This window comes from Canis aureus, chromosome 28, assembly GCF_053574225.1.
Source record: "Canis aureus isolate CA01 chromosome 28, VMU_Caureus_v.1.0, whole genome shotgun sequence".
Lineage (NCBI taxonomy): Eukaryota > Metazoa > Chordata > Mammalia > Carnivora > Canidae > Canis > Canis aureus.
Window position 1 is genome coordinate 9014746 of NC_135638.1, and position 26186 is coordinate 9040931.

At 35.0% G+C, this 26186-nt stretch overlaps 1 protein-coding gene across 11 annotated transcripts in view; it reads left to right on the forward strand.

The window, feature by feature from the left end:
• Positions 1-26186, forward strand: part of CNGB3 (cyclic nucleotide gated channel subunit beta 3) — a 245871-nt gene that overhangs the window by 126377 nt on the left and 93308 nt on the right. For 10 of the 11 annotated variants that reach the window (XR_013366986.1, XR_013366987.1, XM_077876333.1 and 7 more), the window contains 2 exons: positions 23850-24004; positions 25844-25996. Coding sequence is in view for 9 of the 11 variants with exons in the window: in XM_077876333.1 (XP_077732459.1) it covers positions 23850-24004; positions 25844-25996 (308 nt within the window). In the remaining 2 variants the exon portion in view is untranslated. Of the gene's footprint in view, positions 1-13653; positions 13775-23849; positions 24005-25843; positions 25997-26186 lie in introns of those variants that run through there. The other variant, XM_077876338.1, reaches the window with a different exon arrangement.

Sequence of the window (26186 nt, forward strand, 5' to 3'; positions counted from 1 at the left end):
TTCTGCTTGCAACCAGAGAAGGTTTTCTGCTTTTAAGGGCTTACACGATTAGATTGGGCCCCACTGGGATAATCTCCCACTTTAAAGTATACAACCTGCAAAGTTCTTTTTGCCATTAACATAACATTTTCACAAGTTCCAAAGATAAGAATGTGGACATCTTTGGAGGGGCCACCTCTTACTTTTATTCACACCTAAGGTTTATTCAATCTGAAAAATTCAAATAGTTATTGGCCTATAGTATAATTTTGTCAGATAAATTTAGTAAAAGACTGAACAAAACTCAAACAATGAAAATAAAAACTTCCCAAGGCTTGAGTTTTAATTGGCCAAAGGAAAAAGCTGCCTACCCACTGACATAAATACATATGAGAATTCTACTCAAAGTGAAATATTGGCAAAGGACTTTAGCAGAATTAGAATTCTTAGGCAATTTGCTCTTTCCAAGATGCTCTTTGAGAGGAGTGGGGAGGAGTTTATTGCCTGTTGATAGCTTTAAATGCTTGGACATGGGCTAGCTTAACTTAATTTCAAATTTTATTTTTAACTCTAATCTGCCTTTCAGTGTAGCTGCTAACACTACATTCTGGCTCCAAAGTTGCTAGTTACTCCTGAATGAAAGAGACCTACTACCTCCCTGCCATTTTCTCATACAGATGACCCTCCGCCACCCCCCCTTTATTAAAAGCATAGACAGTGTTTTGAAAAATCACTGTTTATTTGAAACTCCAATGCATTTTTCCATTGGAGTAATATTAAAAATAACAGATACCAAAGTAGGCCTATGGAATACAATTTAGATCATAATTTACTTAGAGCTGCTTGAAAAGAACTATACAACTAATTTATGAGAAATTGTATTCTGAGTTCCAGTTTGGAACACATCATATCTATAGTGTCCCTGACGTGGAGCTCACTGTGTCAGCTCCCACAGTGGATCAAATCAGCTAGAGATCAATCTGCTAGAGAGAAACCTCCAAGTCCTTGATGTGGTTTCCAAAGCCTGGGCACAAAGTCTTTCAGAGCAGTGCCCACAAGGAAGTGGCCAAAGCTGCAAGACTTTGGAGACGAGGAGCTGCATGAGGCAGAACTTGTCACATAGGCAGCCTTGACTCGAGCGATTTACATTTTTCTTTTCTTCTAGACCAGCACTTTGCAATGGCTCCATCAATGCCTTATAGCTAAGTTTTCAGCATCCCTTGCTAACAATATAAAAAAATAGTCTAATGGATTTTCCTCCCCTTCTGTCCCTATCATAAACACAATCCTTTAATAATTTGCAATAAGTTTTAACTACTAGAAACAATAAGAAACAGTATTTTTATAGCATTTTTTCATAGTATATTTTACACCCATTCACTGTGACAAATCTGAACAAATGGCATAAAAGGAAAGTAAAAATCATTCATAATTTCAACACTCAGATATATTTTTCAACTCACTCTTTGTTGAAAAGTATGAATGAATGAATGAATGAATGAATGAATGAACAAGTTCATAGGGTAAGACCAAAACAAGGCTTTACTTGGTTGTACAAGCTCCCTGGCAGTATGCAATAGTCTGCTCAGCAATGGCTCCTACCGTGCAATAGACTGCTGAACCAAAGCATGGATTAAGTTAAGAAAAAGAGGCACAGCAGTAGTCAGTCACAACAAAGCTTGAACAGGATTCAGAACTGCCTTTGAGCATGTCAAGTTTTGTAGCCATAAACATGCGCTTACACTGCCCTCTAGTGCCCTCCTACTAGATGTAATGCAGCAGCATACATTATTGGAATAATTGTAAAGCTGAAAAGAGATCAAAGGAAAACAATGACCAAGGGGTAGAAGAAATGACCAGAAAAGAAATTCAGTTGTGTACACTCATTTAATTACTATTATGGAAAAATAAATAACCAGAAAACTCTTATTTTCTTCTCCTTCTCAGCCCATCCCCATCTCTCTTTTCCAATACAATACACACGTTTTCCATTCTGACCATGCCTGTAAATGCAAGTTGGAAAGGATCCCTGTAACAAAACTATGAATAGAATTATATGTTATTATAAATATTTGGATATATATGACAGACTAATTAGCCTTGTTTGAAATAGGAATCTGATTAATAGACAAAGAATAAAATAGTAAAGGAAAATGAAGATTATTCAAAGAAATGTGTTACGTGGTGAGGTATTTGACAGGGAGTATGTTGAGATCCTCCTATCAGGCCAAAGAGACAAATAGATTTCAGGCAAATGAAACTTCAAACAAAATTAATTTTCAAAAACTAAAGCTAATCTTTATCAAATATATGGAGAACTATCTAAGCTGGAAAATGAAGAAAAATGTGCTAATTCACCTAAACCAAAATTAAAATTTCTCTCTATATTAAATAGAGAAAAATGTTTGGAGATATATATATATATATAACATATGAAATTCCTACAAAGAGATAAGAAAAAGAATATAACCTCAAAACCAGCAATTAGAAAGTGAAAAGAGTGACTTACAGGTAAATGTAAGTTTACCTGCAGGGTAACCAAAACCTGCTAATTAAAATTACAAATTTGCCTACCAAATTAGCAAAATGTTGTTAAGCGAATTTCCAGTATAGAAAAGAGACGGTAAAATAGATATTCTCAAATGTTTGTGAACTCACCTTTAGAAAAACAACATGTATCAGAATTCTTAGAAGTAGTCATATCCCAAAATATTCAGTGCTACCCATTTTTGAGAATTTATTTTAAGGAAATATTCTTAAATGTGTAAAAAACTTCATGTTCAAAGATGATATTGCAAGATTATCTGTAATGATACAAAATGTATAAGCATCTTAAATGATAGAACAAAACAGGGGAGCCTTACAAACTGCACCACTGGTGGGTTCTGTCACACTGCAGATGGGATTATAGAATCAGTGATCTTCTCAGCCCTCAAAGATAACAACAGAGTCTGTCTATATGGCCAGACCCTCAGGACAGTTGCCACTGGGCTCAAGCTTCATCTGTTCTCAAGTGCCTTAAAAATACTCATTTTCTAGTGTGCCATGATATCAAAAAAGATTAGAAAGCATTTTACAGTATATACATTAAATGTGGTTATTATGTAACCATTAAAATATTTACAAGGAAATTCTAATTTTACAAAAATCTTGTATTATTAATAATAAAAAGAATAGAGGTTCATACATATCACCTAATCTCAAATGTTTTCAACCTGTATATGGAACAAAAACTTAAAGAATACACCAAAATGCTAATGATATTCTTTGACTAGTACACCTAAAACTCCTGTTTTCTTTATTCATTTTTCTGTGTTTCCTGTGTTTTCTGTGTTTCCTGTCTTCAATAATGACTAGGTAGTTATTTTTAATAATTAAAAAATAATTTAAGATCTTTAACTTTAAAATACATAAGAGTACAAAAAATACTGCAGAGGAATGACCATTTCCGACTGATTATCTATTGAGCAATTAAAAAAAAAAATCTACCATGAAATGGCATGATAGTGATTGTCTAGCAAGAGAGCTATTTTAAATTACCTCAAGAAGTCAACAAAGGATCCATCCTGAAAGACTGGATAAGTATCTAAATGGATACAATGTACAGAGGATTCCTGTTTAAGTAGAATTAAAACACTTTTGAGATGTTCTTCAAAGCTTACCTTCTGCACCCCAATTCATAAAAATTATGGATTATTCTTGATGAATTCTATTATATTACCAATGTTGACTATTTTGCCATTTTAGACTCAAAAATTTGAAGTTCCAGTCTGTACTCTGTTTTCTTCTGCTTGCCAGAGAGTTTTCTATAGCCAGTGAACATCTGAATCTAAAAGAAAAGAGGGATAGATACTCTATGCATAAATTTGAATTTAGATAATTATTAGCCCATAGATGGTAAAATAGGAAAAAAGTTCATTTTCATAGATTATCAAAGTAGAAAAAAATGAAGCATTCTTTCCAGGCTGAGGAGGCAGGGATATTAGTAGAGTCTAAGATTCAATATTTGCAATATTTTTTTATATCTTAAATTACATTGAATATGACAATTATCCAGAAGCCAATCAATAATCCAGATTAGGAAACACTCCTTCACTTTTAGTATACCGGTCTATCTACTTTGAGGCTCTACTGGTTTTGATTCGTGTCATAACCTAAAGGTATTGAAAGTGGGGAGAGAGGGGAATCCCTGAGTGGCTCAGCGGGGATCCCTGGGTGGCTCAGTGGTTTAGCGCCTGCCTTTGGCCCAGGGCGCGATCCTGGATCCTAGAGTCCCGGGATCGAGTCCGGTGTCGGGCTCCCTGCATGGATTCTGCTTCTCTCTCTTCCTGTCTCTCTCTCTCTCTCTCTCTCTCTCTCTCTCTGTCTGTCTAAAATAAATAAATAAATAAATAAATAAATAAATAAATAAATAAATAAATAAATCTAAATTTTAAAAAAAGTGGGGAGAGAAAAAATATTAGAATTTAAGCAGTTTAATCTTGTTAATTGTAACTGAGAGATTTTTTTTATAAATAGAAAATAGCACTAAAGATATGTCTTACACTAAGAAAAATTACCAGAATTTTTACTACAACTACTTTTTAAATACAACTAGCTGAAAATATTTATTTAAGGAAATTCCCTAGTGGTAAATTTCCAATATGGTCAGTTAAGTGGTGCTGAGTATATGTGTTTAAAAATGGCAAAAAATATACTTTAATAATTTCCAAGATGTTATATAAATGTCCTAGACAGAGCTAAGTTAATTACTGACAAAATTTTTAGCACAAAGAATTTCAGACGTTTATATACATATATATTGCTTCTCATAGAATATTGTCTTATTCTGTAGTAATTAGTTATAGAAATGCTTAGGCCTCCTTTTTTGAAGATGAAATAAAAAATTATAACAATTAAGTGTATTTTGTATTACAAAAGCAAGAAATTTAACATGTTAAAAAATTTGTGAATGTCTTACTATTTTATTTTTGGCTTTATTTGGATTGAAAGAGGAAGGGAAGAAGGAAGGAAGGGATAGAGTGAAAAAGGGAGAAAGGAAAGAAGGAGGGAGGGAAGGAAGAAGGTCATGAGCATTGTACAAAAAAACAAAAATAAGAAAGCAACTGTACAAATTTAGCAAAAGAGATTTAACAAGATGAGATTTGAAAATATGGAAAATTAAACTTTTATCCAAACTCACAGCAGTTTTCAAACAATGAAAGACTTGAAAGCTTTCAGTAGTTCTTCCTTGTATTGATTGTTGTAGAGGACATTATTTGTCCTGGGTCAGCATCATATATAATATTCAACAAGTATCAGAAGGATTAATAAAATAGTCCATCAAAAACGGTACTCATACATGGTATTTTGACATTCCGTAGTCTTAATTCTATTTTTATTTGTAAAATAAGAGCCAATTAATTAAATTAGTAATAATTACACCAATATAAGATAATAATGAAAATTATTTTTAAATTCTGTTATAATTTCTAATATGAAAAAATGTATTAATTTTCAAAGAGGAGTATGATTTAGAATCTGGAAACTGTAGAACACACAGTTAAATATGAATTCCTGGCAGAACTCTAGAATGTATTGTTAAACATGATTTTTGAGCACTTAGAAAATGAAATGGTTGTCTCTGGATAGCAAATAGAGGTCGCTAGTAAACAAGTACAGTTAACTTCATTTTAGAGAAGATTTTGACAGTCTCAACTTTTTTTTTTTTTTTTTTTTTTTTTTTTTTTGGTGACTAAGATAAAGCCATAGATGATAAAGCCCCAAATCTATGAATAAAATAAAATAATACAGGAAAGCTGATACACTTGTGATAGGGTAAAAAGAATAGTAGATTGGAATAATAGATTAATGGCACTAACAAATGGCACTAAAAGAACTTGATTCTATGATTTATTCTTCCACTTACTGTTTTTTAGACCTGGACAAAGCTCTTATTTTGCTAGAATCACAGTGTCCTCACTGAAAAAGGAGAATAATTATATGAGCAGCCTTATTCATGGGGTTATAAGAATCAAATGGGTTGAGAAAAATACAGCATAGGGAATAGAGTCAATAATATTATAATAACATTAAATGGTGACTACATTTATTTTGGTGAGCACTGAGTAATGTACAGAATTATTGAATCACTATGTTGTACACCTAAAACTAATATAACATTGTATGTCAACTATTCTTCAATAACCAAAAAATGGTGAAAACTCTTTTAAAATCATGAAGTGTGATTCAAATATATTTTAATATACCAGAAAGAGATATAGAGTTCCAAATAAAAATTTAAAGTATTAAATCACTTGAATATAGCTGAGAGAGAGCCACATAGAAATTGCTGGGAGACTCAGTCAAAGAGAATGACTAAATATGAGCCCAGTATTTTTAAAACAAAAATAATAACAATAACATAATAACAATGCATAGTACCACTCTTATTTGTGTTAATTAAAACTTACCTACAGTATCGTTTGCTTCTTGGCATCACTTCTTAAAAGGAATTCTGACAAAATAGAATGCTTCCAGAGAAAGGCACCCACAGTGATGATGAAGGAGTCTCAATATCATGCCACATGAAAACATCCTCAATAACATGCTATCCTAGCAAAATAAGACTCATGATGGGAAGGAAATGATGATTGTCTTCAGATACATTAGTCCACTTTATGGAAGATGGATTATATTTGTCTTGTGTAGTTTCAAAAAACAAACTTAAGATCAATGTATGAAATTTGCCTTATTTTAGTTCATAATAAAAGTTTCCCAGTTAAGAGAATGAAAAGACAAGCCACAAATTGGAAGAAAATATTTCCAAACACAAATCTGATAAAGAATTATTAACCAAAACATACAAAGAATTCCTAAAACTCAACAATGAAAAAGCAAACAACCCCATTATCCAAAACCACAAAAAAGATAAAAGATCTGAGCAGACACCTCACTAAAGAAAATATACAGGTGGAAAGTAAGCATACGCTTGACATCATCTGTCATGGAGAACTGCAAATTAAAACAGAGAGATGCCACTACACATCTATTGAATGGCAATACCAATGCATTCAAGGATGTAGAGCAATGGGAATTCTCAATCACTGCTGGTGGAAATGCAGAATGGTACAGACGCTGTAGAACACTATATAGGAGTTTCTTACAAAGCTAAGCATAATCTGACCATACGACCCAACAAGCACACTCCTAAACACTCAAATAAATTGAAAACTTATGTCCACAAAAACCCTGCACACAGATATTTATGGTGGTTTTATTCATAATTGCCAAAAGTTGAAAGCAACTAAGATGTCTCTCAACAGGTGAATGGATAAATAAACTGTGTATGTCTACAGAATGGAATATTATTCAGTGATAAAAGGAAAGATATCAAGCCACAAAAAGGCCCAAAGGAAACTTTAATTCATATTCCTAAGTTTAAGAAGCCAGGCTGAAAACACTACACACTGTATAATTCTAACTATATGACATTCTAGAAGGCAAACTATAGGGACCTTAAGAAGACCATAGGTTGCCAAGCATTCAGGGGAGGGAAGAAGGGATGAATGGGTGAAACATGGAATTTTAGGACAATGAAACTATTCTGTATGATATTGTAATGGTGAATTCATATTGTTATACATTTGTCAAAACCTACAAATCTGTATAACACAAAAAGTAAATCCTAAACTAAACTGTGGACTTTAGTTAATAATAATGAATCACTTTTCATTCATCAGTTGTAACAAATATACCACACTAATGCTAATGCACACTATTAGAGGAAGCTGTGGGGTGGAGTGGGTGTAGATATATCAGAGAAGCTCTCTGTACTTTCTGTTCAGTTTGCTTCTAAATCTAAAACTGCTCTGAAAGGTAAAGTCATTTGGAAAAATAATAATAAAGTCTGTACAATTTTTACTTAAATCTTCCCAGTAATGAAAGCTACTCATATATGAAATGGGCTGCTTGCAATGACAACAATCACTATACTTAAAGTTCAAAGAGAGATCAAATGACCATCCTTCCTGGATGAGGTAGATTTCTTTCTTAGTGCGAAGTGTTACACTACATGACCCCTAAAAACCTTATTAGACCACTCTAATTCATTAGAAATGGTCAGGGTGCAGCTCTCATCAAATTACTTCATTTTGCTTCTCACTACTTCTAAAGCCATCGGGAATGCCTATATTTCCACCTCTCTCTCTCTCTCTCTCTCTCTCTCTCTCTCTCTCTCTCATAATTCTCACAGTAGTGGGAGGGAAGAGTTGTTTGTATGTGTCTGATAGCAAAACCTTGCTCCCCTTCCAGGCATACCACAAACTGCCTTCTTTTCAGCCACAAATATGAATCACTGATATTCTAGTTGAATTGATCTGTTTGGTTAGGATACCATGCTTTTTCTTAGATAAAAATTACCCTAAAATTGATTTGTAAATAAGACATTTCTTCTTATACTTCATACCCAAGGTTAAGCATCTGGGTCTATGAAGAGCAAGAATTCCTAAGATGCAAAAAGAATAGTATTTGCTAGCTCTTTTTTCCCAGCAATATGTGAACTTTGGTATATCTTAACAATTGAGGTGTTACCCTTTGAAAATCCACTAAACATTCCAGACATTTTCTCTAGAAAAATATATATGCACATTTTAAAAATTCCATGCAATTTCAGGGGTTCATGGAATTTCTGAAAACAATACAAGAACTGTTAGGTAGCCCATGATCCTGGAGTTAAGAACCCATACAGGAGTATATTCAATACATAACTTGATAGTTCCCATCTCTGACCTTTGCTCACAATATTTTTCCACTAATATGCCCTCCCACCTGCCTTCTGCTGGGCCACCAATTCTACTGTCTGACCTCTTTATAACTAACCAACTTCACATTTAAATACCAACCAAAACATTCCTCTTCTGATCCTTTCTTTAACTCCTATGAGACCAAACTCGTTCCTATCCCCGTGTTCCTTCTCCCTCTCTTGGTCCCATACTTTCCTCCATTATTTAAACCCACATACTTATTGTAATAATCTCAAACCTGTTTGCTTTGTGAAGTCTTGTCTGGCAATTCTTTCCTTATCACTCATTGTGAATATCACAAATTCTGTAAATGTGTTAATATTCATAGGGTTTTTAAATTTTTGATAATAAATTATTAAGAAGAAGTAATGTGACTTACCTCCTTAGTATACCCAAATACCTATCTCATAACCGGTACTCCATAAACACGTGATCACTTCTCCTTTGCATTTAATATACTATCATTTAATGTAATATTGTAATGTTACAGTATTAGTAATAATTAGTTACTAGTTGAATAAATGAGTTGATGGTGGATTTTTTTAAAAAATTGATTGAAGTGAAATTCATTCACATAACATAAAATTAACCATTTTAAAGAGAACAATTTTAGTAGCATCTAGCACACTCAATGTTGTTCAACTGCTATCTCTAGAGTCAAAAAATTTCTATCACTTTAAAATCTTTTACCCACTTAATAGTTTCTTGCCATTCACTCCTCCCCTAAGCTTTTAGTATCCGTTGATCAGTGTTCAGTCCCTCTAAATTCATCTATTCTGGATATTTCATCTAAATGGAACCATATAATATGTGACTTTTTATGACTGGCATCTTCCACTTAGCATGTTTTCAAGGTTCATTCATGTTGTGGCATGTATCAGTACTTCTTTCTTTTTTATGGCCGAATAATATTCTATTGTATGTATATACTATATTTGTTTATTCATTCACCTACTGATGGACAGTTTGGCTATTTCCATCTTTGCACTATTATAAATATGATTATTATACATGCTTGTACATGTACTTGTTTAAATACCTGTTTTCCATTATTTGAGGTTTACACCTAAGAGTGAAATTGTAAGATCATGTAATAATTCTGTGGTTAACTTTTTGAGGACCTGCCAAAGTGTTTTCCACAGACCCTGACCCACCTTATATTCCCAATAATGTACAAGGTATAAGGGTTCCTATTTCTCCACAACCTTGCCAACACCTATTTTCCACTATTTTTATTATATACACCCTACTGGGTATTAAGTGGTACCTCAGGATAATGGCTTTTAAAACATTTGGCTGTTTTGGACACATCTCTGACATCTACAGAGGTGAATTTACTGTGAAGCTGATAAAACTTGTGTTTCAGAAACCTTTACTGAAGACTCTGTGTTGAAATTAGATTTCATAATTTTTATTCTTCTTTAAAAGAGCCCTATAAATTACAAAGGTTTCCAGCCCCCACAAAATTTGAATTTCCCCTACACACAAGTACATAGGACTATCCACTGTTCATGAGATTAACAAATATACCCATCTCCATGTATGGTGGTATATTCTTTTGTTTCCAATGTCACCATACTTAACTTAAAGGCTTTACGACAAGTATCACCTGAGTAACAAATTTAAGAACCTAGTATTCCAGGTAGCATGGCAGGAACCATAATAATCCCAGTCACTTATTATTTGCATGATACCGTGAGTCCTGGTTATTGCTAGAAAGCCAAACATAAATTTGTTTCCAAAAGGATACATACATAATTCTTCTAACAATTACCTCTTCTCAAATATCAAATTAAAAAGAACAGAGCCATAGACTGCAGTATTTTTAAGCTATACTGTCTTTTACTTTACTTTTGCAGTTTGCTTGTAGTCAATAGGATGATTCTATCTTATTCACTAACAGAAATCAAGTAGCAAATGCAAATTTATATGACTATTGATGTCTCTGATTTACATAAAAATCTGTAATGCACATTCAAAATCTGTACTGACTACAAATAGATCAAATAGTGAGCTCCTTCAACCATGCCCATATGATTTATGAGTAAGTTTTACTGCTATGTGCTGTTATGCCCTTCAGAAACTAGGTTATTCGAATTGAATATTCAGTGTAATACAGTATGTGACAGACTATACAAATTATTTGCACAAGACAGGGTAAGTAATTTTGACCGTAAAATTTGATGATAATGTTCATCAGGAGAGTGGCCTGCCTCTCTGAATAGGCTTGAAAATTTATGTTACAGTACCATATGGTGTTCTTGGTTTTCCACATTTTCCTCTTGAAGATTCAAGTGTTCTTCCATCTTTTATCATAATTTTATCCTACGCAAAATATTAGCTTTACCTTGCATGTAAGCAAACTAAGTTTAAGTGACTATCATTAAATTTTAACAAATTCACCTTCCAGTTTGTATGCTAGAGTAGGACCCAAATGAACAGATTCTCACGCAGTTGCATTCCATGTACCTTAAAAGTTCTCTACTTTTTAAGAGAAGATGTTCACTGTCAGACTAGTTCAGTTTTTTAAAATCAAAATACTCACCTATTAAAGATCAACAAACATTGAGTTCTAATTATTTCCAGTTCTCTCTTCTATGGATTTGCCATAATTTGCTTATAACCTTCTATCACCTATTTTCATGTATGACTTCTCAATCAGACAGGTTGGGCCTCAGTTAATCTGAAAAGAGATATAATAAACTCTACCTCAGTGAGTTTTGTAAGAATCATGTGTGATATTAGCATTCAAGAAAAGTGAGGACTTTCTGACCTTCCTTTAAGAAGAGAAAGAGGATACTTTTAAGCCAAGGCAAAAGTGCAGCTCCTACCAACATTTTACAGATTTAAACTTGCAAGACTACTATTTGTGGAACAATGTTTCTCATACCTTAATGTACATACAGATGATCCAAACAGCTTGTCAAGATGAAGATTCTGTTTTAAAAGTTCTGGGGCAGGGCCTGATATATTGTTTCTGAGAAACTTTTAGGAGATGCTGATACTATAGATCGGCAGACCACTCTTGAGTAGCAAGATTATAGAACTCCCATGTTTCTACCTAAGTATGCTGAACTTAACTAAGCAGGTATGATGTTTTTTTTCACATTAGTGATTTTGTTTAATTTAGAATAATCATGGATTAATATACAGTTGTAAGAAATTATATAGAAAGTTCCCACATACCCTATAATCAATGGTAATATCTTACAAGACTATAGTACAATGTTACAACCAGGAAATTAACAGAGATAATCAGATTTCTCCAGTTTTACTTGTATTCATCTGTGGGTTTGTGTGTTTTATGTAATGTTACTGTGTGTTTAAATTCTTTCTTCCACTGTCAAGATACAAAACAATTCCATCAAGGATTTCTCCTGGAAAGGATTTGCCCTTTTATAACCGCATGCATCTCATACCTATCTCTATCCTATTCTCTCCCTTCCTCCTGACAATCACTAATGTGTTCTCCATCTCTATAATTTTGTCATTTCAAGGACATTATATAAGTAGAATCATAGATAGTATTTAACCTTTAGTTATTCACTTTTAATCAGTGTAATTTCCTAGAGATCATTCAAGTTGTTGTGTGCATCAGTAATTCATTCTTTTTTGTTTGTTTCTGAGTAGTATTCCATTATATGGCTGAACCATAGTTCAGCCATTCAGTCATTGAAGGACATCTGAGTTGTTTCCAGTATTGGGTTATTACAAATAAAGCTGCTATGAACATTTGTGGAAAGGTTTTTGTGTGAGCACAAGTTCTTAGTTCTCTGGGATAAATGTCCAACATATCATATGATAATTGGATCATATAATTGCATGTTTATTTTTCTAAGAAACTGCCAAATTGTTTTCCAGAGTGATTGTACTATTTTACATCCTAACCCGCAAAGTATGATCCAGTTTCTCCATATCCTTGTCAGCATTTGGTGAGGTCACCATTTTTTATTTTAGCCATTCTGACTTGTGTGTGCAGATAATCTCATTGTTGTTTTAATTAGCATTTCCTAATAGCCAATGACACTATACATCTTTTCATGTGCTTTTTGCCATTTGAATATCCTCTTCCATGAAATGACGGTTCATGTCTTTTCCTCACTTTATTATCAAATTTTTATTTTCTTTAAGATTTTTTATTTTACAGAGAGAGAGGGAGAGAGAGCTCACATACACACACCTGCATGTGAGTTGTGGGGGAGGGCTGAGGGAGAGATTCTTCAAGCAGACTCCCTACTGAGTGTGGATACCCATGTGGGGATCAATCTTATGACCCTGAGGTCATGACCTGAGCTAAAACCAGAGTGGGATGCTGAACCAACTGAGTCACTGACGTGCCCCAAATTATTTTTATTTTTTGCTGTCAAGCTTTAGTATTATTTATATATTCTAGGTACTAGATCTTTCTTGGAGATATTGTTTGAAAATATTTTCTCCCATGGTATTTCTTATCTTTTCATCCTCCTAATAGGATTTTTTCATAGAGCAAAAGTTTTTAATTTTTTTTTTTTTTTTTTTTTTTATGATAGTCACACACAGAGAGAGAGAGGCAGAGACACAGGCAGAGGGAGAAGCAGGCTCCATGCACCGGGAGCCCGACGTGGGATTCAATCCCGGGTCTCCAGGATCGCGCCCTGGGCCAAAGGCAGGCGCCAAACCGCTGCGCCACCCAGGGATCCCAAAAGTTTTTAATTTTAATTTGGTGTAGTTTTACAACTTTTCTTTCTGTAGATTATGCTCTTGGTGTCAAATTTAAGAACTCTTTCCCTAGCCCCAGATCCAGAAAAGTTTCTTCTACTTTTTCTAAAAAGTTTTATAATTTTATGTTTTTGCTTTTTTTTTTGTTTTTAAGATTTTGTTTATTTATTTGAGACAGACTCAAAGAGAGCGGCAGAAACATAGGCAGAGGGAGAAGCAGGCTCCCTGCAGGGAGCCCGATGCAGGCCTCCATCCCAGAACCCTGGGATCATGACCTGAGCCAAAGGCAGACACTCAACCACTGAGCCACCCAGGTACCCCTATAATTTTATGTTTTATACTTAAGTTTATGATCCATTTTGAGTTAATTTTTGTATAAAGTCTGAGATTTAGGTTGAAATTCACTTTTTTGCCTTAGATGTCCAGTTGCTCAAGAATCATTTGTCAAAAGGGCTTATCCTTCCTCCTTTGAAGTGCTCTTGCACTTTTGTCAAAAGTCAGTTGGTGTGTTTTTAATGATGGCATGAATGTCCTACAGGTCTGTCCCCAGCAGTAGATAACTGACAGCAATCAAAACCATGGCAGTGTCCCAGTCAGTACAAATTTCTTTATGAAAATATAATTACTATCAGAGAAGGAAATCTATTATAGTCTGCTTAGATCTTAAGGAAAGTTCCAATGTAGAGCCAAGTTACTAGCACTGTTCTCTCACTGAGTTTCAGCAGTTACCAACAACTTGTCATTTCATTTTGCTTTTTACTAACCTACTTCTAATAGACACTCCATCCTTTCATTTAGTAGTTTAAAAGTCAAAATTATTTAAATTTTATCCATATGCCTAGCCACCTTCTTGAACATATTTAGTTTGGCTCTTTAGTGCTTCAGATCAATTTGATGTCTTTTCCTGGCAGTAAGAAGGAAGAGAAGAAGCCATGAATTCAGCACTTGAAGTATCCCTTAAATACATGCACTGTCTTCTCCTTTATGTCAACATAAAACTGAATATTCATTTGCCATTATTATTTATTAGATACTGTTAATTCTCTACCTGGGATATAAATGGTGTATCTCTCTGCTTTCAGAGAAAAGAAGCTGTGCAAATATTTTCAAATCAAGGAACTGTATCCCTGCTAACCATTTATTACTCACTCTTAAGGAGGAATCTACCCAAGAACTTTGCCCTGTCAGACCCTGAACGTCCTGAATTTCCAGATAGGCAGGGACTGGGAGCCTGGTGCTCTAGGGCTCTAAGAGCTAACTACAATTACAAAGAGGCCATCAGAGTGTAGACTTCTATTCTGCAGTCTTGTGCCCATTGTGCAGAACTGTGACCTAACTATGTGCTGGAGATAAGCACTCTGACTTCTCCCTTTCCTAGTCTGATTTCCTTACTATATCTGCTTTCTCTGAGGATCTCCTGTAATTTTGCTTCATCAACTCAGTCTTGGTTTCTCTCTTTCTACAAATTGCCTCTCTTCACATTTAAATTTTGAATTAATCCAAATGGAACTCCTTCCTGCCAAGAGCTTTCCACATACATCTCCAGTAGCATCCCTTTGAGAGAAACCAATCTCTTCTCTGAATCATGAGATTCTGCTTCTGTCTCCAGGCCACAGCCACATACACTGCTGCCAAGGCAATGACAAGTCTGCCTCAGGGTAATTGACATTTGTTTGGGGGAGTTGAAATAGTTCCACATCCCCCTTGTCACATCTGCTTCTTGCTATCTACTGTCTCATTCTCAATCTTCTCAAAGCAGAAATTGCTAATCTAGTCAGAACCCAAGACACTGATCTGCTATGTTTTAGTAGTGATTGGGATTCCTAAGCCTTAAAGGCAAGAAACCAGACCCTCAGGCAAGAAACCAGTCCCTTACCCTTTCTCTGGGATTTTTTTTTTTTTTTTTTTTTTTTTCCTCTTCTGTGCAATAAATCCATCTGGGTATGGATTACTTCTTAGGGAAGATTTCCACTCAAGATGAGAAGATGGGTAAGTAGACTCACAATCTGACCTATGAAATAGCATACTCCCCTTAGCATTTGGTTCCCAATATTAGATTCAGGGAAAGATTTTAGAATCTACTTTAGCCTCAAGGCCTAAATTGAATTTCTCAATAGAGATTTTGCCAGAGCTCTACATTCTCTACTAACTAAAATTCCAACTCCTTCATCTTCTTCCTCTTTTTAAACCTTTTACCTTTTAAATTATATTCCTAATGTCAGAGGAAGAGGCCACCATGTAATACCTGACACAAAAATTGAATCTGTTGCAAAGCCAGGCAGAGCTATACTTGGAAGGTAAAGGCTCCCAGAATAAATCTGAAAGCTGATTTTGTATAGTGTTTGGCAGCATGGAGTTCAAGGAAAACTCATTTTCCCTTAGAAATTTTGAGATGCTAAAAAAAAAAAAAAAAAAAAAAAAAAAAAAAAAAAAAAAATTTGAGATGCTGCTTTATTAGCTTCTAGTATCCAGTAGTGCCAATGAGAAATCTGATGCCAATCTAATGCTTCTTTATTTATAGGGATTTTTTTTTCACCTCTAGAAGCTCTTAACACTTTTCTCTTTAATTTTAGTGTACTGGATCTTATAATGGTATGATGAGTTTGTGTTTTATTTATCTCGCTTGCATTTGGTGACCTTTTACAATATGAAGACTTGCATATTTCAGTTGTGGAAAAAGGTTTTTCCATAGTATTTTTCTTTGTTTTTATTGGGGTTTTTTGGGGGAGGGAGTGGTGATCAAACTTTTTATCTCCAAGTTTCTAATTGATTCTCTTTCAAAATAACATATTCCAGTTAACATAAAATATATAATGTTAAGTTTTTTAGTAACTAGACCGAAATGAGACCGCCAAGGCAAGCAAGGGTCCAAGAACAGATTTTATTGCAGGCACCCTCCGGCGAGGTTCCATGACTCACGGGGGAAAGAGAGTGAGTCGGGGAAGTCGCGCCAAGACAAGGTGGTAGGGGGTTTACATAACATTGTAAGGCAGAACGGTTTCCTATTGGTTGGCTCATATGCAAAGGAAGGATTGCAATTCGACCAATCAAAGGTGACTTCCTCCTCTGGGGTTTGAAGGGCATTGGGTTCGGTTGGGGAAGTCCAAAGGAGAGGTGTAAGGGTCTGCTCAAGCTGTCGTCCCAAGTGGAGGTGGTGACAGGAACCTCAGCCATTTTGGCGTATCCGCCATCTTGAGGAGTTTCCCTTCCCGCCTGGCCCCAACATATAACTTCTCTTATCTCTATCTCTAGTTATTGTCTATTTTATTCATTTCCTCAGGTATTAGTTTTTCTGTTTGTTTACAACAGTTTACAATTAGTTTTCTGTTTCCATCTGTTAGTGCTTCTGATAAAATTGATTCTGCACAATTGTTTGCTAATTCTTGGCTTATGTGATGATCTTTGTACTTGAAATTCCTCATAACTTATGTAGATCAGTAGTGTACAGAAAGGGAGCCATAGGAGTGGTCTACCCTAGGAGTAGATGTATTTTATCACCAACATTGTTCAGGATTATCAGCATATAGTGATAATAAAGTGACCCAACTTTCAGTCTTTTATAGCTTTTATTAAATTGGCTGCAGCCAAACCTCCCCCTTTTACTGCCTGCACCTAGAGAAAATCATTCCCACCCAACCCCCTCTTATTCTATCTCCTCACCTCACTCCACCATTGCTGTGGATTCCATTCCATATACTATATTCTTTCTCCAGTGATTGTGGGAAAGAGCACATTGCCAAGAAGTAGAACACTAACTTATTATCTGGGCAGAGAGTCCCCCATTTCTTCCTCCTCTTGCTATTCATGTGGGGCACAGCTCTGCTTTTCCAGCCCAAATCCCATCTCACTGACACATCCTGGTAATCAGTTTTTGAATTAAAAAAAGAACAAAACAGCAATTTATTCAGAAGAAACTAAGTAAGAATAAAATCTGAGGGTATATGTAAAATGAAAGAGATGACTAGTAACTAAACAATCTTTAAAGCCAGAGTGCCTGGCTGGCTCAGTTGGTAGAGCGTGTGACTCTTGATCTCAAGGTCATGAGTTTGAGTCCCATAATGGGTATACAGATTACTTAAAAAAATGTTTGTTTTAAATGATCTTTATCATAGATAAAAGATAAGATAACATGATAAGATAACATGCCCTATGGTCCATATAGGACATTATCTTTTCTGAAGCAATTTAAGTGCACAATAAATATCCATTAAATAAATGAATGAAACATTAAAAATGCACCTTCAGACTTTCTCAAGACACCAATTTTCAGGAACATTTTGTGAGCACACCATTTGACTCTTTCGGACTGCTACTATATGGAAAAAATGATGAAAACATAGTTGTTACTAACTTTACTTTCAAAAAATACCTGAAATATTTGGAGATTTTAACATGCTTATTGACATGAAACATATTAGTACTATGATTATTTTGTTTACATTTTTTTAAGATTTTATTTATTTATTCATGAGAGACACAGAGAAAAGCAGAGAACTTACAGATTAACAGAAGAAAAGATCTAGAGAGTCGACTGCTAGCAAGGGTTCACAAATAAGCTTTGGGGTCAAATATGCATTGTAGTGTATTCTAGACAGATAAAGAACTTAGGTTGGGAAATTGTACATCATAATATCCATATGTACATTTCCATATGTACAAAGGATGTGTACAAACAATACCATATGCACAAGTGAAATATGATAAACAACTCAAAATCTTCACAGCATTTAGAGGTGAATATGAGAAGGGAGCCAAGTGAGACTTGGTTGAATTATAACTCTACTAGCCCAAATTTGCTTAAAATGCGTAGGTTTTATGGTGAACCACCAGATACATTGGTAGGAATCAGAATTTATACTAACTTCATGTATTTTCATTCCCAAATTTACTCCTACAAAAATGTCCACTTATTCAAAGCCGGTTTCTTTTCTTCATATGTAACTCTTGAGAACTGTCTGAATTTATCATTAATTATTAAGAAAATACAACAAAAGAAAAAAGACCTACTCCTCTCTCCCTCTAATTCTTCACAAATTGGAATATAATATTCTTTGTCCAATTTCTATCTGTTATTCAACAAGATATGAATAGCAGGTTTTAAAAACTTTGATCAATTGGAATTTTTAAAGAATTAAGTAATTGAAAATTGAATTTAATTCTTAATTAAGCAGTAAGAAGAATCTGGTAAAGTTTGCAAAAGCCAAAGTTTATTCAAGACTTAACTAGAGGGAATAAATACCACTTTTAACTGAACTTAGGAGATAATGAATGGAAATCCAAAAAATCACTTCACGAACAAAGGCAGAGTCTGTGCACTTTTACAAAATACTTGTGAAGACAAAAATGACAAAATTTGCAGTTCATGTGCAGCATGAGACACCATTGACCTCCCTTTCCAAACTCTTAGCTTCCCTGATTTTTGTGACATTTTTCTCTCTCAGATCTACCTCTCTAATCTCAGTTCCTTATCTTATGCTACTCCTTAAATGTCAGCAAGTTGCAAGGTCTGACCTCCCAATCTTTTCTTGTTCTATGCAGGCTCTTACTAGTAATCTGATCCACTATATAATTCCTACCATTGCCTCTGGAATGGTGACCCCTTGTTCCACATTTCCATCCAGCTCAGTTCTCTGCTGAATTCCAGACCCAAATTCTCAACTGCCTGCTGTACAGAATGTGTTTTAAAAGATCTTAATTCTGGGGCGCCTGGGTGGCTCAGCCAGTTAAGTGTCTGCCTTCAGATCAGATCATGATCCCCTGGGGGGCATGGAATGAAGCCCCACTTTGGGCTCCCTTCTCTCTCTCCCTCTGCTGCTCATTCCCTCTGCTCCTGCCCTCACACTCTCTCTCTCTCAAATAAATAAATGGATAAAATATTTTTAAAAAATAAAAGATCTTGATTCTTCATTCACAAATGCCAAATTAAATATATTTATTGTTATCTTACAACTTATGCCTCCAACTGAGCTGCATATGTGACATCACAGTCACCCACTTTGCTAACTTTGTAGGGCTGTTCCATAACAAATTACCAAAAACTGAGTGGCTTACAACAACAGAAACTTATCCCCTCATAGTTCTACAGGCTAAAAGCCCAAAATCAAGGTGCCTGCAAGTTTGGTCCCTCAGAAAGCCTTTGAGAGAATCTGTTCCACACCCTTCTCCTAGCTTCTGCTGGTTGCCAGAAATCCTTGGTGTTTCTTAACTTGTGGATGCATCACCTTAATCTCTGCCTTGGTTGTCACAAGGTGTTCCCCTGTGTTCTCCTCCCTGCCTTCACTTGGCCTTCCTGTAAAGATATCAGTCATTAGATTAAGGGCCCATCCAACTCCAGTATGACTTCATCTTAATTTAGTTACTTTGTAAAGACCTTGTTTTCAAAGATCACAATCTGAGGTTCCAGTTAGAAATGAATTTTGGCAGAATACTTTTCAGTGTAGTTCACTGACCAAACTTGAAATTTCCATGGTTACATTAATCCATATATTTTAATGCAACTCTCTCCTTTCCTCAAGTCAGACTTCCTCCACACCACAACTAATTATCTTTTCTTTTCTTCATTATTTTCTAAAAATATAGCTAATAATGTCCCTCTTCTGTTTATAATCTTGCTATGTTTTCCCATTGGTCTCAAATGACTTTTCAAACCACATCATAGGTAATTTAGGATTTTATGTTAAAATATTTGACTCTTTATTATATTCCACAAAGCAGCAACTGATACACTTTTTCTCCAGCTGTGTCTTTTGCCTGGAATATTTTCCCTTTACATTATCAGTCAAAGTGCCATTCATCTTTCACTGTGAACTCATCCCTGACTGCAACCATCCATTTTACCCTGCCAAAAGTAGTCATTCCTTTGCGTGATACTAAAGCAACAAGCTTAAACTAGAGAACATGTATCACTGAGTTTACATGAAAACTTTCTGGAAGTCTCAATAAACACAAAGTTTTAAAAGAATCAATGTCAATATTCACATCTTACTTATCTACTCTTTCTCAAAATTGTTATGAGTACACCCGTAGACCACAAGTTTCTCTTTCCTATCTCTCCTTTCACGATGGCTTTTCTCTTGCTTTGCCGAAGATAGGCCTACTTCTTCTAATCCATCCCAATATTACTATGATGCATTTGCCCTGAAGTGCAAAAACTCCTGCAACCCCACACACAGGAACAATTGTCAATTATGTGATTTTTTTTTTGTTTTATCTCTGATTGAATTTAAAGAAATGAGGACTACTGATATAATTCTGGGTTTTTTTTCATCTTTTTTTTAATGAGTGTTCTCTCTACCCTTATCAAAAAATTTTTGATAGGAAATTTTGACAGGAATAAATGTCATTCTAACAATTTTTCATTCTTCCATAGATGCATAAACAAATTTTAAAAGCCTCACTCATCTCAATAAAAGAGTTTTAATAAGACTTTCCTTCTATTTTTCTTTACTAAAATTTGTAAAATCTTTACATATTTATGTAAAATATAGTTTATCAAGGAATTGTGAGGAATAATTATTTTAAAAATATAGTAATGTGAAAAAGAAATAGCAAATATCACTCAAATGCCGCATAGTTACATAAGGCATATCCATTGCTTCTCTCTTCTACTCTTGTTTTTCTTATCTCATAAAAATACAAGTTTCTTCATCTCAATTTGCCTTTTTTCATTCAGTCACAAAATTACCTCAAGAAAAATACATTCATAGCTTCTGCATATATGTAGGTAAGGGAGAAGGTAGCTAAGGATTACTCTATATGAGAAGCGGGGGGCAAAAAAGATGAAGTAAATTGACAATATTAATGCTAAGCTAATATAAAAAGAAAAATACATAGTACTTGAAATATAGCTATGCATTTGAAATGCAGGCATGCTTTTTAATATAATTTTCAGCATTTTAAACCTGACGTAGGCTTGCACAGTAAAAACTAGTGTGATTAAATGGCAATTATATGGCCAATTAGAGCTTATCGATGATTCAGGAAAAGAAAAAAAAACACTCTCCTTAGGTCTTAAGACTTGAATTGGAGGTTTTGACAGTTTGAATACCTGACTTTACAGTTAATGATCCACCAACTCTCAACTTTACTTTTTATAGATTTTTTTAGTGCACTGAGGCACATCACATAAGGTCAAACAAAAGGTTAGAAGTAGTGGGCTTATTTATTCAATAAGCATTTATTAAAGCCTACCTTGTCCTAGACCTTGTAGAGTATAAAGAAAATAAAGTTTCTGACCTTGAGAACTTCAGTCTATGAGGATGTCATCTACATTCATCTCTTCAAACATCCCGTATACACTGATGACCACCAAGGTTTTGTTGCCAAAACTGGATTTCCAGCTGTCTCCTGGGTAGCATAATCAAGGTCCTATCACACAAGGTCCTACTAGCACCTTGAATTGAATATATAACACACACACAAAAAATCATTTTTCCATATACCAACAATGTACAAACACCTCCTTTCTGAATTCCTATTTATATCAATATCATATTCATAAACCTAGACTCTTGTAATAGAAACTTAGAAGTTATTCTTTTTTTAAGATTTTTATTTATTTACTTGACAAAGAGCACAAGTAAGGGGAGTAGGGAAGCGTCAGGTAGAGGAAGAAGGAGAAGCAGGCTCTCCACTGAGCAGAGAGCCTGACATAGGGCTCAGTCCCAGGATCCTGGGATAATGACCTGAGCCGGAGGCAGTTGCTTAACCAACTGAGCCACCCAGATGCCCCTTAGAAGTTATTCTTGATTCCTTATTTGGATTTATCCAAAAGATCCAGAAAGTTCAAATCCTTTCATTTCTCTCTAAATTGTTTCTTGAGTCTCTCTCTTTTTCACTCATCAGTTCTAACTATTCACCTCTTTCCTTGCCTCTATACATTTACACTGCTTCTCTTTAACTCTCCAGTTTTGAAGATTTAATGTCCCCCTACTTCTGTATTGTCTAAGATATATCAGATTTTTGTCCACTGCATCTCATCATTCTTGAGAAGGCTTGTAAAGCTCTTTGTGTGATGCACTTGAAGAATCTCAATGCTGAGACAGGACATTTAAAAGAGTCATAAATTATACTATAGTAAGAAACGAAGAGAGACACATTGATGGTCTGGGAATCTGTAAACAATTATAGATGTGATATGTTTCTATACCAGGAGAGAACGCAGATTAGTGGAGAGGAGCTCATACTAGAGTTCTCTTTAAATATGATCCACAGATTACCCAGTTCTAATGTGAACTCCATGGGTTTAGAAATGAGATGGAAAGGGCAGAAATGGATGTGAGGAGGTAAGAATGGATATGTGGGCCTGTGTAGACAACAGTGTCAGACTTCAGAAGGAAGGTAGAGAGTGAGTTAGAAGTTTGAGGAAAACCTATGAGGAAACTCAGATCCTTATGAAGTGTACCAGTTTATATCTTAAACTATGTACTAATCTGTGTTTTCTTAGGAGGGAAGTGCATTAAAGCATACTACATACACTCATTTTCTCTTGCCACATGAGAAATTATTACAAACTTATTGACTTAAATTAATGCCTATTTAATAGCTCACATTTCCATAGATCAAAAGTCTGGGTGACATTAGGTACTCTGTTTAAGGTCTCACATAGGTGAAATCAAGGTGTCAGCCAGACCTGGCTAGGCTGTCACCTGAAGACACCAGAGAAGAAGCTACTTCCAAGCTCATTCAAATTATTGGCGTAATTCAATTCCTTGTGGTTGTAGGACTAAGGTCCTTGTTTTCTTTTCTTGTTATCAGATAACCAGAGATCAATCACTCTCAGCTCCTATAGGCTTTGTGCAATTCTCTTCAGGGGGCCCCTTTCTTCTCCAAAGCCAGAAATGGAGAATTTCTCCCAAGTGAGATCTCCCTTAGGCTTCAAACCTCTAATTTCTGCTCTGTCACCAGCTGGAGAAACTCTCTGTTTTTAAACTCTGCTTTTTTTTTATATCAGGGCCATTTGTATAACCCTCTTACCTTCAAGTTAACTGAGACATATGACACAAACTAATAATAAGAGTATAAGCCACTCTATTTATTATCTCTAGGATTATGCAAGACATGTACATCAAGGGGCCATCTTAGAATTCTGCCTACCATGCCAAGTAAAGTTTCTTTTTTTCTTCTAATTATACAATTAAATGGCAGAATCAGGATCTAATATGGTCAAGAATGAATATTTGCTATTTGTGGATTCTAAAATTTCATTAACAAATCTGTATTCCATTAGCACTATTTCCTTCAAATATAGTTTTTAAATGGTTCTATTCAGTTGCAGAAAGGAGCAGTTAATAGTGTAGAATCTATAAGGAGGATGAAAAAACTCAGTCTCTTCCCTGTGTATACCTCTTCATGGATCCATCTCTGTCACCATTTTTTTTCCTCATTTAGCCCAAAAAGCAAACCCCTTGGAGTCCCTGTTATAAATGAGTATGCTGATGCTCAGCTACACAACCTGGTGAGAAGGATGCGTCAAAGAACAATGCTCTATAAGAAAAAGTTGGCAGAAGGAGATATATCCTCACCTGAAGCTAGCCCCCAAACTGGTAAGCACTGTTACCTCAAAGTACTGAAACAAAAGAAGTTATGGGGGGACATGTATTTATCAAATGTCTTAGTTTGGGTTCCCCCAAGAGCAGACCCTGAGACAATGATTTAGGTGCCAATAGTTTATATTGAGGGTGATCCAAGAAGGTGAGAGCAGACAGGGAGATGGAGCCAAGGATTAAGATAATAAAGATATATTAATAAGAGGGCTTCGTCTGTGAGCCCTCACACTTGATCCACCTGAAAAACCGTGTGGATCAGACTTAAGAATTCTCCCGAGAAACCTCCACACTGTTTCTCACAGTGGTTGCATCAATTAGCATTCCTACCAATAGTGCATGAGGATTTTCTTTTCTCCACATCCTCACCAACACTTGCTATTTCTTGTCTTTTTGATACTAACCATTTTAACTGGTGTGAGGTGATACCTCATTGTGGCTTAGATTTGCATTTCCCTGATGCTAAGTGATGTGGAGCATCTTTTCATGTGCTTTTTGGCCATCTGTATGTCTTCTTTGGAAAAATTGCCTGTTCAGGTCTTCTACCCATTTTTTAATTGGAATTTTTTTTTTTTTTTTTTTTTTTTTTTTTTTGGTGTTAAGTTGGGTAGTTCTTTATATATTTTGGAAGAAGAGGCTAGGGTGTCAATCACCAACTCCATTTTCCATTAGTTAAGGGGTATTGTTGGGCCATATTGCTAACTCTCCAGCACTTTAAGCAAGCCAGCTCAGAAACAGTCCTGAGGGGAAAAGATACAGGGAGCTCTCTGCACAGGATCTTTAGCTCCACAGTATATGAGCAAGGCAACAGCAGTATATGCTATAGCAAATTTTATTGTAAATATTAATTAAGAATACCCCAATATACAAAGCACTCATTATAAAATACAAGAATACTACCCAAATACACAGCATAGCAAAGAACATCAACAAACTAATCACAGAGCGGGGCAGGGGGCGGGGACAGGGAGGGGAGCAGTTGTCAGCCTCCCTAATAATTGCAGCAATGCGTTTATGAAAAATAGTAAGTGCAATAAAGTAGAGTACAAAAGTGATATATTATGATTACATCTTTGTATTTATATATATAGATAAAAGTAGAAGAACATTTGGATGTTTAATAACAGTTAAAAATCAAACTGTTATTTATATAGGATGGAGTTGAGGGTTCCTTATAATTCTGTATAGGTAAGTTGGATTTTTAAAATAAACTACATATTGTATAGTAGTTTCTCTTTTAAAGAGACTCTAATAAGTCATTGTATTTTAGTAAGATAGATTTAAAAAATATTTTGAACTTTATGTATAACTTGAAGGATATGTGTGAGACTAAAGAAGCATGAAACTAAAACCTGTGACAGGCATGATGTACATTTGTAAAGTTTCTTTGTAATGTAAATCTAAAGGACTGACTTTATTTATGCTACAAAATAGGTAAGAATTAAGCTTGTATTTAAAATATCCTACTTGTAGGGTGCCTGGATGGCTTAGTCAGTGGAACATGTGACTCTTGCTCTTGGGGTTGTGGGTTTGAGCCCCAACTTGGGTGTAGAGATTACATTCAGTTAATTAATTGATTTATTAATTAAACTACCCTATTTGTAACACTTTTGTGGTAATTTATTAGTATGTTTTAAATCTGCTATTTATTTCCAAATTCTAGTGCTTTCATTACCTGGATATTGTCATTAATGTCACTATTTTCAATATCATATCATGCCTTATCTACCTATATTAAGAAGGGAAGATTCTGACATGTTCTGACTTCAAGAAATCGAAGTTTTTTCTCATTAAGCTAACCTAACCTCTTAAAAATGTGTTCTTTTTTTCCCTATAAAGCAAAGCCCACAGCCGTACCATCAACACAAGAGAGCAATGCTAAGCTAAAAGAAGAACATTACTATCACATATTGTGTTTTAAATTCCAGAAGATGCCTCTGACAGAGTACCTAAAACGATTTAGACTTCCAGGAAGCATAGATTCATACACAGGTACCATCAAAGTGTGAACTGTCCCAGTGGGAGGGCTAGCTATTATCAAGAACCCCTATAACCCAGAGTCCCAGATGGCTTCCATTTCTCCCTAGGCCACATTCCAATTCTATCTAGAAAGCAGAATTCAAACTATATTAAAAAGACAGTGGATTGTTTGCTCCTCTCTGGTGAAGGCAAGAGATAAAAT